This window comes from Zonotrichia leucophrys, chromosome 2 (genome assembly GCF_028769735.1).
Source record: "Zonotrichia leucophrys gambelii isolate GWCS_2022_RI chromosome 2, RI_Zleu_2.0, whole genome shotgun sequence".
Taxonomy (NCBI): domain Eukaryota; kingdom Metazoa; phylum Chordata; class Aves; order Passeriformes; family Passerellidae; genus Zonotrichia; species Zonotrichia leucophrys.
This window is the reverse complement of record NC_088171.1, coordinates 124,570,675-124,583,152: the sequence shown is the minus strand read 5'-3', so window position 1 is coordinate 124,583,152 and position 12,478 is coordinate 124,570,675. Positions and strand designations below refer to the sequence as shown.

The window sequence follows — 12,478 nt, the reverse complement described above, 5'->3', positions numbered from 1 at the left end:
GATGCAAGTTCTAATAAAACACTCAGAGAAGCCTGCCTGTTACACACCACTTTCTCTTTGGTTCTGTTAAATTGTATTTTCTACTCCAGGATGCTGAGAACCACTCTGTGAATGTCTCCCATCTCTTAGGACTGATGTGCAGAGACTTTTTATTGTCTTTAAGCCTTACAGTCCAAATGGAAAGTCAATGTCTGAGTTACTGAGGACTCTGTCAAGTGCTCTCAGGCTCTAACACACCAGCCGGACTTCCAAAGGCCCTTTGGATAACTGAACCACAAAATCCATTAGCTTGGCCAGGAGGAGGTGGGGAACTTTGAGGTGCTCTTTGATGCATTTTTCTTTTTTTCCTTCAGAAGTTCAGGTATATATGTTTTTTAGGACAAAAGTTCTTATATTTGTATTTTCATCTGAATTAATTCTGTTCACTGTCAGTATTAAAAAAAATTGCTTGTGTATAACAAGGACAGCAGAAACAATGAAGGGCCTCTGTTCTGCATATGAATTAGTCTGCAAATATGAAGCTAGCATGGAAAATGTTAATTTTATGTTTGACCACAATGAGCAAAGGCAGAAATCCCTAACTTCTAATCAGTGCATTATTGGTGTATCTCTCTTTTAAATATCAAACATCAGTTCCCTTTTTAAATATGTGAACAATAACACTCTCAATGTTCTGAGATATATCATTCTAGTACTATGCTGATTTTATATAATATTTGGAAATATTTTCCTTTGCTTTTTGCTTTATTGTGAAAGTTATGGCTTTTAGTAAAGAATGTTGAAGACCTTGGACTATTTGTATGGATTATTCTCTCTGTAATTTGTGGGTTTGTGTTTGACAAGTGAGTAATTTTTAATCTCCATAATCAGCAACCATACACAAGAGCACAAAGATAATTTATCTGTACTGTCAGTATTTTGAGTTATTACATGGTAACTAAGTATTATGGTAAATGTGAAGTCCTGTATGGACTAAGAATATTTTGTAGCATAATGTAGTTCTTTATAGAAGAGTGGTTGTAGTTACTTGAGATACATGGAGTCACAGTCATGTACATGGATTTTCTTGCTGGTTCTTTGTTGGGATGTTGGTTTTTGCCTTTAATGATGAACTGAACAAAATGAAAATATTTTTATTTTACCTATATAATGTAATTCAGGATTTTTACTTCAGAAGTGCTTCTGTTATTACTCGTGTACTGATTACAGTGATTCATTATATGATGAATCATATTTTTGGTGTCAAAAGCTTCTAACAACGTGTTTATCAGTATTGATGCAGTGCTCAGTATGACATTATCAGTGTGGTGTGGCTGTAGTCAAGTGACCAGACTTGGGTTTCAGAGGTGTCTTTATGAAAATTTAGCACATGTAAGTATGGGAGGGAGAGAGCAATTTAAATATAGTTTTATTTTGTCCCAGTTATAGCTTATTAATGCACACATATTTATATGGTACTTCTTACAAAAGGTCTCCGGGTGTTTTGTGAACCACTGTCATAAGCTGAATTTTGGGTGGAGGACAGTAGACAGTTAACATGGAATAATAGCATTTTTGTGCTTGACTGCTTCTCTTCTTATCAATCCTAGTTAATGATTTTTTTTTATCTTTTCTTCAAGTAAACTTGGTTGTGCTCTTCAATAGGGTCAATTTTATCAAAAACACCTGCTACCACTTTCTCTGCTTTGAGAATATTCTCTAGTACCCTTAAAATATGCTTAGGTAAAAGCGTTAGACTTAAAATTCAGTCTTTCCAAGAGGAAATCTTCAGGCTTTTTGATCTAAGCCAGGCAAGTAATAAAGAGTAGTGTAAAGACTGAAAAACTAGAATAAAATTTGTATTTGTAAAGATTTCTTTGAGAGCAAGCTTGAAGAATAGAAAAAAAAATAGAACTGTCATATGGGTGTGTCCAGATGGGAATAGTACATAGGAGGGAGTCTGAAGGTAACAGTGGCCAGGATATGGCAGAAGAAATGGCACAGCAGGAGATTGGACACTGCATTGATTTGGAACATTTGCATAGCCTTGGGCTTGTCTGGGACCCTCTTTTTCTCATCCCTTGAAGCTGAAACCCAGCCTTTCCTTGTAGATAGCTTTGACTGGGGAAACTGTGATGGGTGGTTTGATTGATAAATTATTATCAAAAAAGCAATCCGTTCATCATCAAAATCAGAGAAAGGATTGATCAAGAGTAAGTGTAGTAACCAAGTCTGATTGGCCTTGGCTGTTAAAGAAAAGGACCCTTAATTGCCAGGCTGGCTAGATCAGTGTGTTGCAGGGATCCAGTGAAACCACTCCCCCTGCTGAGGAGACAGGGAGACATGAAACAGAGACCTGGGGTGGTGGTAAAAGGTCTACCTCCAAGGACCTGTAACTTCTACTGCTAATATCTCAGCTGATTTGTTGTAATTCGGCTATTTCATGTGTTTGGATTTACAAACACTTGGAAGGAAAGGATCCAAAACTGCTTGGTTCTCAAACGCAGACTGGGCTGACACAAATGCATCCATTCAAAAGTTGGGAGATGGAATTTGGAGACTGGGATATGAGATTAGAGAAAAGAAGAAGTCTTCATAATTGACATAGTACATGATCTTAAAACTGATTTAAATTTTATTGCACCTAATAACAGTAACATCAGGGCTTATGATTTCAGTGCGCAGAAAATCGCCTTAGCAATGGTGAGATAAATGTTTTGGGAACAATTGATGCATAACAAGTTGTTCTCCCCTCTGAGTCCAAATAGTGTTGAACAGCTGTGTGCAGGTTCAACTTTCCAGTAGAGAAAGCTGGAAAATATTGGGGAAATCTTAAGGCGTGAACTCACATGTGATGCTGACTAAATGCAGATGGCTTTAGTGGTTGCTGTCTTCAGTTTTATGCCTTGCCTGTATCTCAAAGGCTGCTGCTGCAATACTGGCTGTATGATATGTGAAATATGTGTGTTTACATTTATGAGCCAAACTGTAAAAATGGAACAGAGTCACATAAGCCAACACTTGTAGCTGCTAAAATTCTTGTGGCTGGGAAGTATGAGCAGAGTGTTCTTGCTTGCTGGATGCAGTTGAGGAGCAGTAAATAGTAAAAATGACTGTCATTCAGAATGGGCAAAGAGAAAGCCCAAAGTTCATTTTATTTGGGCTGATATCCTGGTAAATTGGATCAGGAAGAAAAAAGGATTCCAGTAATTGCAAGAGTGTAGTTTAGAATGGCTGGAAATGGCATGGATTCTCATGACTATTCCTATTCTTTGCCTGCTTGTGAAAACTTCCACTTTAAGTACAGATGCCAGTACTGACAGTTTTGGGACATTGTAAAATTATTTGGAGCAAGGGCTAGATTTTCAGAACAGCAGTGCTTATCATTGTAGAGGGGACAAAAAAAAAATCAAAATAACTAGAAGGTAGTTATAAACTGCTTGGGGAAACTTTGTGATTAGCTCTGAGTCTAGACTCTGACATCTTGACACCAACTTGGCAGACACTTGCAACGACTGCTGTAGTGAGATGTTGCAATCCTGGAGAGGCCTGGATGGGAACATGTTAGTTCTGTTGCCACACGGACAGAAGAGCTTTTTACAGAAGAGCTGATTACAAACACTAGGGATCAGCTTCTCCATCTTATCAGGAACTTTTGCTCATTTTGTCCTCGTATGTTGCAGAAACACAGATAGTAATGATTCATTCACAGCTGGATAGTCACAGGGACAGTTGGTGTAGTCTGACAGGAATGGGCTACAGAGCAGGTGAAGCCTTCTCAGAAACTAGATTTTCATACTGGGATATTAGGTAACTGGAAAATCATCTGGCAGTGTTGGTCTTGAGAAAGTGTAGCATCTTCATGTCAGCCCTGAGGAAGGGTCTTCTGAGCCCAGAGGAATTTGACATTCTGAATGAAACACTCTTCTGCAGGCACGAGGAGCTAATGGGTGACAGATTAAGAATTCAGCTGATTATAGCAGACATTCCTAGACCTTTCCAATACTTGATGATGACCATATGGCTGCTGTGCTCTTTGCAGAAGCCTTGGCTGGAGGAAAGAAGGGTTTCTACAGATATAATCAGAATGTAGCAGGAACCATCATCAGTGTTTCAGCTCCAGGCACTGATGTGTTGCAAAAGACAGTTGTGAGAGTTAAGCTGTTGTGCGGCGTGGGAGAGTGTTCATCAGCATCTGTGTGGGTCCTTGCCTCAGCCAGAAAGCAGCTGTGAACCTTTTCATGGGCAAGGTCAAGGTTTGCTCACTAAAATACCAAGAGTCTTTCATTGTAGTGTAGTTTCCACTTAATGAACCTTCCACCTGATGGGTGAGATAGGATTCCAGAAAAAGGAGTGCACCCAGCACATCCTGTTCCTCTTGGTGACTTACTGACCAACAGTTGATGGGAAACAGCAGGTACTGACCACTTATTATCTTGGGCTTTAAATCAGACTCAGCCTGATCTGCTCAGTAGAGCTCCTGACAAAGCACAGAGATATCTCCAGAGACCCAGAAAGCAGAATATGGGGTGGGGGGAAGTGTCCTTTTGTAAGAAAAAAATTAACTTGATCTCTAGGAATTGAGAAGATGATTTTGGATGATCAGTCATATGTTTGAAAGCAAATGTTTTCGAAAAATTGTCTGTTTTGATCCCACCCACAAGGTGGAAATCCCGCAAGGATTTCCAGCCCACAAGGGTGGAAAGCAAAACTCTGCTAATATAGTGGGTTTGGTAGTTTTATTTTGGTACATTGACTTCTCAGAAATTTTACATTGTGAGAGAGTTACTCTTGGGTAAAAAAGACAGAACATAATTTTTACAGACAAAGAAAAATTTCCTTCCTTGCCTAAAAGATCCCCCATGACTCCTTGAGCAATGGATCACTGTATCCTGGTTCCTGTTGGCATTTACCATTGTCCAAATCTTCTCTTCCTTTCCCTGAAAAGCTGGCTGCTCTCCTTTCCCTTATTACTCCTCCTCCATGTCCTCTCCTCTAACTTACACAGGTTCCCATTGAGACCAGGCTGAGGCAGCAGTGGACCCCTGTGCCATCATGCTGGTTCAGGCACCCATCACACCTGCAAAACAACCTCCTCTCCCTTTCTCTCCCCTACCCCCCTACCCTTCCTGCACCATTTTTATGCCAGTTTCCTAATTACTTAAAGTATTTGGTTTTTAATCTGACCAGGAAAAATTTAAGATCAATCTTTTGCAGAGAGTATGGGAATGTTAATAGTTAAGCAGAAGCAATGAACTCACATCCCTTAGTTCCAGTTCAGTTTTTCTTTACACTACAGAGACTAATGTATCTTGATATTGTTGCTAGTAATCTCACCCAATTTTGCATTTTTGTCTTCATCCAAGAAAACCACCTTAAGAACACACTTTGCCTAAGAATATGAATAGCTGAAATTCTGAAATATAAAAAAGGAACAAAGTCAAAGTTATAGAGAGTCACAGTAATCCTGAAAATTTTATACAAAGATGTATTCTCTTTTCCCACTTCTTTTCCTGCTAACACTGAGTTAGTTTGCTTATAGAAGCCTCTTGATATGCTCAGGTTGCCAAAAAACCAAGGTTTGGAGAACTCTGTGCAGTGGCTTGTTTTTGTTACTGTGCTGTGCTGGCTTAGGATTTGGGCTAAGTGAAAAAATACTAAAAAAGAGCTAAATTTTTATTGATGTGTTTCCTGCCTCCCACTCACTGTGTTTCAGGAAATCTTTGGAAGAACTGGACATGGATAAAGTAACAGCAGCCATGGTACTCACCAGTTTATCCACCAGCCCTTTGGTCCGCAGCCCTCCTGTCCGACCCAACGGTAAGCCTTTGGAGCCCGGGGCTGCGGGAAGGGGGGCTTGTTCCCAGGAGCTGTGCCCATGGGGGAGAACAAATGGTGAGTGGCTGTCTTCTGCTGTGTTGGGGATCATATTGAGCTTTGCTCCAACCTAGTCAAAGTCTGGTGCAGCACTGGCAGAAATGAAAACAAACATTTTCTTTAACTGTAGAGCACCTCTGGTTTATGAAATGGGAGATGCCCATTCCATAAATGGGATATGAGCACTTCAAAAAGTCTCTTGATGTCTCTGAAACACTTAATTTTTCAAAGAGTTTGTTTGCATTTGCACACATACAGTCCTAGAGTTGTAGAATGGTTAGAATTGGGAAAGACCTCTAAGATCACTAAGTCTAACCATCAGCCTGGCACCACCGCCATGTTCACTTCTAAACCATGTCCTGAGTGCCATATCCAGGAAACATGAAAGCAGTTCTTCTTGTCATCTACTCAATGGAAATGAGATCAGATTTTAGCCAAAGCCACAATAAGGCAAAGAACTTCCAGATCACAGCTCTTGGCTGAGAGGCTGTGCAGTAGCAATCTGCCCAGCAAGCAGTCTGCTTCTCTGCACCTCCAGTTCCTGTGCTGTGTGTAACTCTCTGATGGTCTTCCATCAAATCTATAATCCCTGTAAAGACTATTTCATTCATGGTAAAGCAGAAGACACCCAAATTTAAAAAAATGTAAAAAGTTTCAGGTAATGAGGAGATCGATTATGAAATGTAATTGATCTATGCAAGATTGACTGGAGTTACAATAAATTTTTAGGAGTGTTTTATTTTAAGGAATTATTTGAATTAGGATAACCTTGTTAGGGTACCTCAGCATTGTTTGTATGACTGACTTTTCTTACTCACTCGTAACTGCTAAAAAACCCTAGATGCTCTCCTACTGTCAGTCATTGGAAGATTGAGAAATACTTGCTTTTCTTCATGGAAACAGGCATGATCCACAGTATGATGTTCTTAAAGGAATTCATAGCCAATGTCAGTGCTGTGTTTTTTCCATTTATTTTCAGAAAATGTAAGTTTTATCCATTTGGTTGGAATTCTGGCTGTGAACACCCGTGGCCTTTGTTCATGTGCTTTCCAGTGTTGAAAGCCAGAAGTGCTTATTGGAGTGCCACTGCTCTGAGGAGCCCTGGGAAATCTCAGGCAGTGACATCCCTGTGACAGTGACACCTGAGGACAGGATGTTGCCAGCCCCTGGGAAAGGCCTGCAGAAGGGTGAAAGCACACCTGCTCTCCAGCTGCTCAGCTCACAGACAAAACCACAGCTGGAGATGGGTCTGTGCTTGATGTGGCAAGCAGGTATTTGTTGTGGCCAAGGCATACACATGTGCTCTGCTGCATCCCTGTCCTGGGGAGCTGCTCTGCTGTGGGTGAAGCAGTATCTGCCACCTTAGGCTGAGCAGGTGACACTTGTCAGGAGCAGCAGTGCAGCTGTCGATTGGCAAGATCTTCCAAACAAGCCCTTTTGAATTACTAAGAGCAAATGGTGGCTGTTTAACTGCCTTTGATATTTCTCAGCATAGTCTGAGTGCTCTTTGATATTTCTTCCTTTAGCTTGTCTGCTTGTTTCCCAAAATCTGGGAAGACTAGCCTGAAAATGTAGTTCACATGTTTTCAATAGTTACAGACAAGATTTTGAAGCTGGTTTTGGACACCTTCTCCCTGAATATCTTAGTTTTGCCTTAGTCAAGGCTTACTAAAGACTTGAATAGAAGTATAAAGACTGGATAATTTAAAGCTTATTTGGTGTTGCAAGGCTAGGCTCTGATCCTAGTAATACAAGCAACAAATGTATTAGTGATTAGTTTTTTCTACATGCTTTTCCAAAAAAGGGCAATAAGTAGCAGTATAATTAAAGGACCATTTGTTAAAACAAATGGAATTTTGCCTAGAAGTAAAAAATAAAAATACATTAGCATTAATATTAAAGTGAGATCCATGCTGGAATTCCTGGGAATGATCACCCATGTAAACTGGATCAGAGTTTGGCCCTTGTTTCTCTGCAGTTGAATAATATTTGGTCTGGTTCTCTTTCACGCAACTCCAGCAGTGTGAAAAGAGCCCCAAAATAAGAGTAAGTTGCATTTATTTATATATTAAACTTCTTTACATTAACAGATTTGTTAGTATGAATGAGAACCAGTGTTTGGTTTTTTCCTGTTGTTAACCTCATTCAGTATTTTCCATGCTACTTAAAAAATGCTCTTGATTTACATCTCTTTCTCAGCAAGGTGAGGAGAAGCTGTACACACTGAGAATACAAATAGCACCATAACTGTTTCAGAAAATAGTAGTTGAAAGAGTGTTCCTTTGTTTTTCTGAAGACATGAAAATTTTAAGCTATGCTAAGGTCACAAGTTGATACCAGATGCAATTTTTGGCTTCGGCACAAGACTGAAGTACCAAATATATAAAAGGAGCAAAACCCACCTTCATTACAGTCACATGAAGGTTGTAATCATGAGACAAAACATGACATTTTCATGTTAGCTTCAGAGCTGCCAGAACATGTATGTTTGTCCTTTTCCAAAGAGGAATTGGGCAGGCTGGAGGGAGAGGATCAATTCCATTTATACTGTGTGGTCCTGATCAGTAAATCAGTACTACTGTAGCAGCTGCCTACTCAAGGGGGCACTGTGTTCTGTTTTTTTGAGCAGCTGATGTTAGTCATTAAGAATTTTGTCCAAAACCAAGTCAGTTAGGAGAAAGAAAAAACAGAAATTCACTGGTTTGGGGGTAAGCTTTTGATAGCTCACTTTCTTGCCAATATTATTAGTTAAATTTATCTGTAAGAAATTGAGAAGGAATGAAGGAGTGACTTCTGCAGATCTTTTAAAGACAGGCACTGGCTTGAAAGGACTTGTCTCACACTTAAATACTGCTTCATGAACAGATAAGATGTTATTTGCTTGCCAGTTCCAAAGTCAGGTGTTGCACAACACTCAGGCACCCACAGTGTCATTGGGAGAAGCCTCCAATGCCTGAGTTAGGGAGAAGCTGCACCTAAACAGTCCCTGCTCATTTGCCCAAGTCCTGTGAGAACCTGAGAGATCTGGCAGAGCTGCCTGTGGCTGCACCCTGGGTGTGCTTGGGCCATGCCTGCACTGAGCTGATGACCTGCATGCTTCTCTGCTGCCAGCAGCCCTTTAGGGACAGTGAGGGTGACATGCCAGCATCTAAAGCCTGAGGATCTGTGCATGTGAATAAAGCATGGCTCGAGCTGTGCCTCAGGCTGCACAGGCAGTGCTGGTGCTCCCACCCATGGTGCTGCAGAGGGTTAGCTGTTAGTTCCAGTGCTGGTGCTCCCCCCATGGTGCTGCAGTGTTAGCTGTTAGTTCCAGTGTCTTCTTAGCCTGTAATGGATGGGGAGCTGCAGCACTGATTAGGCAGTTCCTCCAGTGGGTGTGGAGGTGATCCAGTGTCTGTGTGTTCACTTCTGAAGTGTGCAGATGCCTGCACACCCGTGTATCCCAAGGGATACACACCCCACCTCATGTGGAAGTTCAAATTAGGCAGAGGCAGGTATATTGAGAGATTGTAAGAACAGAGTGTAACTATGGTTTTCTTTGGTGTTTTAGTACTGGGAAGATGGTCATGTTTTTGTGGATCTGCTTAGTGTTTTGGGGCTCAGAGTGTGTGTCCCCTTCCCAGGGGATCTCCTGTTGGCAGTGTGGTGGCTTGGAGCTTGCTTTGGACACCAGAGTTGTGTGTTCCTGTTGAAAGTTGAGGATGTATTTAGAATCACAGAAGTAAATTTAAAGGTCAATTTAAATGTTTTCCTTAAATCATGCATGCAATATATGATGGTTTATCACTGTTTATGCTTCAGAACAGGTTATCTTTTCAAATGCAACATTTCTTTTTAGAAAAATACTTGAAAAATACTTTGCTGCTTTTGTGGTTTTTTTTTTTTTGTTTTGTTTTGTTTTAAATAAAATAAAAATCAAATGTGGAATATGTAATTTATGTGTAGTGGGTTAGATATGGTTGTCCTCTCTACATCCAGTGCTTTCACATTCCTTTACTGATTTTGCATTTAATTACCAACATGGCATCTAAACCTTAGAAAAAAGAGCTCCTTAGCCCTCTCACAATGATACTGTTGTAATAATATCTTTTGTTGTTCTTGACAGAATCCCTGAATGGATCTTGGAAAGAAGGAGGATTTGTGCCTTCTAGCACCAGCAGCAGTGGATACTGGAGCTGGAATGCTCCCAGTGACCAGTCCAACCCATCCACCCCATCTCCACCTCTGTCAGCTGACAGCTTCAAAGCTTTTCGGACGCCTTCCCAGGCAGATGATGGGATCGATGAAGGGGAAACAAGCAACCTTCTCTTTGATGAACCCATTCCTAGGAAGAGAAAGGTTAGCCTTATGTTAAATTCCACATCCATGGTTAGATAGGATGTTGGTAGGCTTATTTTGTTGTGAGAGAGGAGCAGGTCATCCAAATAGCTCTGCTTGTGTATCCTCCCTTGGCATGCATTTAACATGGGGACTTCATGTAGTCACTGTGTCTCATTCAACGTGGTCACCTCCTGCACATACATGCTGCCATCAGCACCACATATTTCCTGCCAGATGGTGAGGTGCTACAGAGCCTCTTGCTCAGAAAACACTAGAGGGATTTCCAGAAGGTGTTGCCTCTGGCCATTCAAGGGTTTTCTGTCCTACTTTGACAAATTCTCTGTGTTCAGGATGCAACAGGCAGCCTTTACATGTCATCACAAAAACTGACTATGGCCTTAATACTCCTTGTTCCCTGAAAGTGCTGTTTGTCTGACAGCGTGTCAGATACCTTAATACTGTGAAGGTTTCTCTGCACAAACATATGGAGTGAAAATGGAGAGAGAGAGCTCAAACCCGATGGCTTTTGATATAGCATTAGCATTAGCCAAATTTATCCTCAGTTGGAGTGCAAAAGCAAGCTAAATAAAACACGACATTAAAAAACAGGTCCAAAACTAACCCCAAAAAAGCACCATTGCTAGCCAGCAAGCTTCTCTGGAAGAAAAAGAAAACAAAGAGATGGCACTAGTCCAAGTTTCCTTCCCTCCCAACACAACAGGATAGATTTTACATAGCAAGATGTAAAAGGGCTTTTTGTAAGGAGAAAAAACAGAGAATTTTTTCCCTTAGTGAATTTTTTTCTGCCTCTGAGACAGTTAATTGCTTCATCACCAGCAGGAAGAAGTTTTAATGATTGTTTAAATCTGTTCAGATTATCCTCTTGCTCCAGAAGCTGCTTATTTGCTGACCCATGCAATTGTTCCCTTGTTCATGGGAAAGGGGCGAAAATATTTGTGCATCTTACTAAGAAGGAAAAAATATATTTTGGAGGACACCTTTGTTATAATAAATTAGAAGTTGGAGCTGAGCGTTGCACTAAACAGAGAGACAATTTGGGGCGGGGGGTGTGGGGCAGGAGGAGTACGAGTGCAAAAATGTCCTGGTTTGCCTTTTACTTCTCAGTTAACCTTCATCTTATTAGCCCCACTCTTACTGCTCAGCTGTGATGAGACAGATGGGTTTGCAGCTGCCATCTTTATTGTTTTCTAAGTTGCTTTCAAATACTTCTATTTATGTACTCACCATAGGTCTATTACACTATCTGTTCTGTTCACAAGGATCTGGCTTTATTTGGCAAATGTTTTATTTAGATAAACAGTAACATTCCATGCCAAACTTGGTTTTATAAATGAACTTGCCTTCCTGCAGGTTTTTTCTCTATTCTGGTTCCAGCGTGGTACTTGATCTGAGTACATCTTACCACCTTTAGAAGCTGAAACAAAAATGTTCAGGTTATTTCTTCTTCAGGCTGCAAAAGTCAGAAGGAATAAAGCTGGAAATAGAGTGATTGGTAACTTTATTATTTGCTTAAAAGTTTCCTCTAAGGTAGTTATTCCTCACCAAACCATTTATCTTCCATTATTTTCTTAAATAAAACATTAAACCTGAATAGGTAATTTTTGGAAAGGAAATGGAAGAAATGTAAGCATATTCTTTATTTCCACCAAGTGAGCTTTCACTTGATTATGTTACAAGCATGTGGGTTTTTGCAAACTCCTACCAGTGACAATAAATCCAAAACCCACAGATTTTACCATCAAACTGGGGGTGGATGTTAAATCATTCTGTGCTCATAAAGATGTGTATGGTGTTTATGATGTCATATTGGAATTCCTAGGATATCAGTTATAAACATGGCCTTCATCTTTTTGACATATTTGGTGGTTGGTTGTGTGGTTTTGAGCTGATAATAGTATTTAGTATTGTATTATGGAAATAAGAAAAATATTAATCAGAATTTATAGATTAATTTGAGAAAAGAAAGAGTTCTCTGTCTGTTTGACTGATAGTTGTATTATCAAATAAAAAATGGGCAATTTATGTGCAATTTATTCCAAACAGAAGTTTTTATTACAACCAGTATGATCAGGTACCCCAAATCTCAAAGCCTTAAGCATCCATGCCTTAAAACAGGAGATGTTAGACTGCAGGGAACTGTGAGAACATGCTGCTACAATCAACTTGTATTTTGAAAAGCCTGTCCACTGAGATTATTTTTTAAGTTATATTCTAATCATCATCTTTCTAACAAATGCTGAAACCATCTACTGGCATGCAGTTCCAAAGGGTCCAAACTGAG

The 12,478-nt window shown here is 40.1% G+C and overlaps 1 protein-coding gene across 1 annotated transcript in view; it reads left to right on the top strand.

Annotated features, from left to right (window-relative positions):
- ZNF704 (zinc finger protein 704) overlaps window positions 1-12,478 on the top strand; it is an 85,904-nt gene that overhangs the window by 57,042 nt on the left and 16,384 nt on the right. The window contains exons 3-4 of the mRNA XM_064706268.1: window positions 5,696-5,799; window positions 9,962-10,194. Coding sequence (XP_064562338.1) covers window positions 5,696-5,799; window positions 9,962-10,194 — 337 coding nt within the window. The remainder of the gene's footprint in view (window positions 1-5,695; window positions 5,800-9,961; window positions 10,195-12,478) is intronic.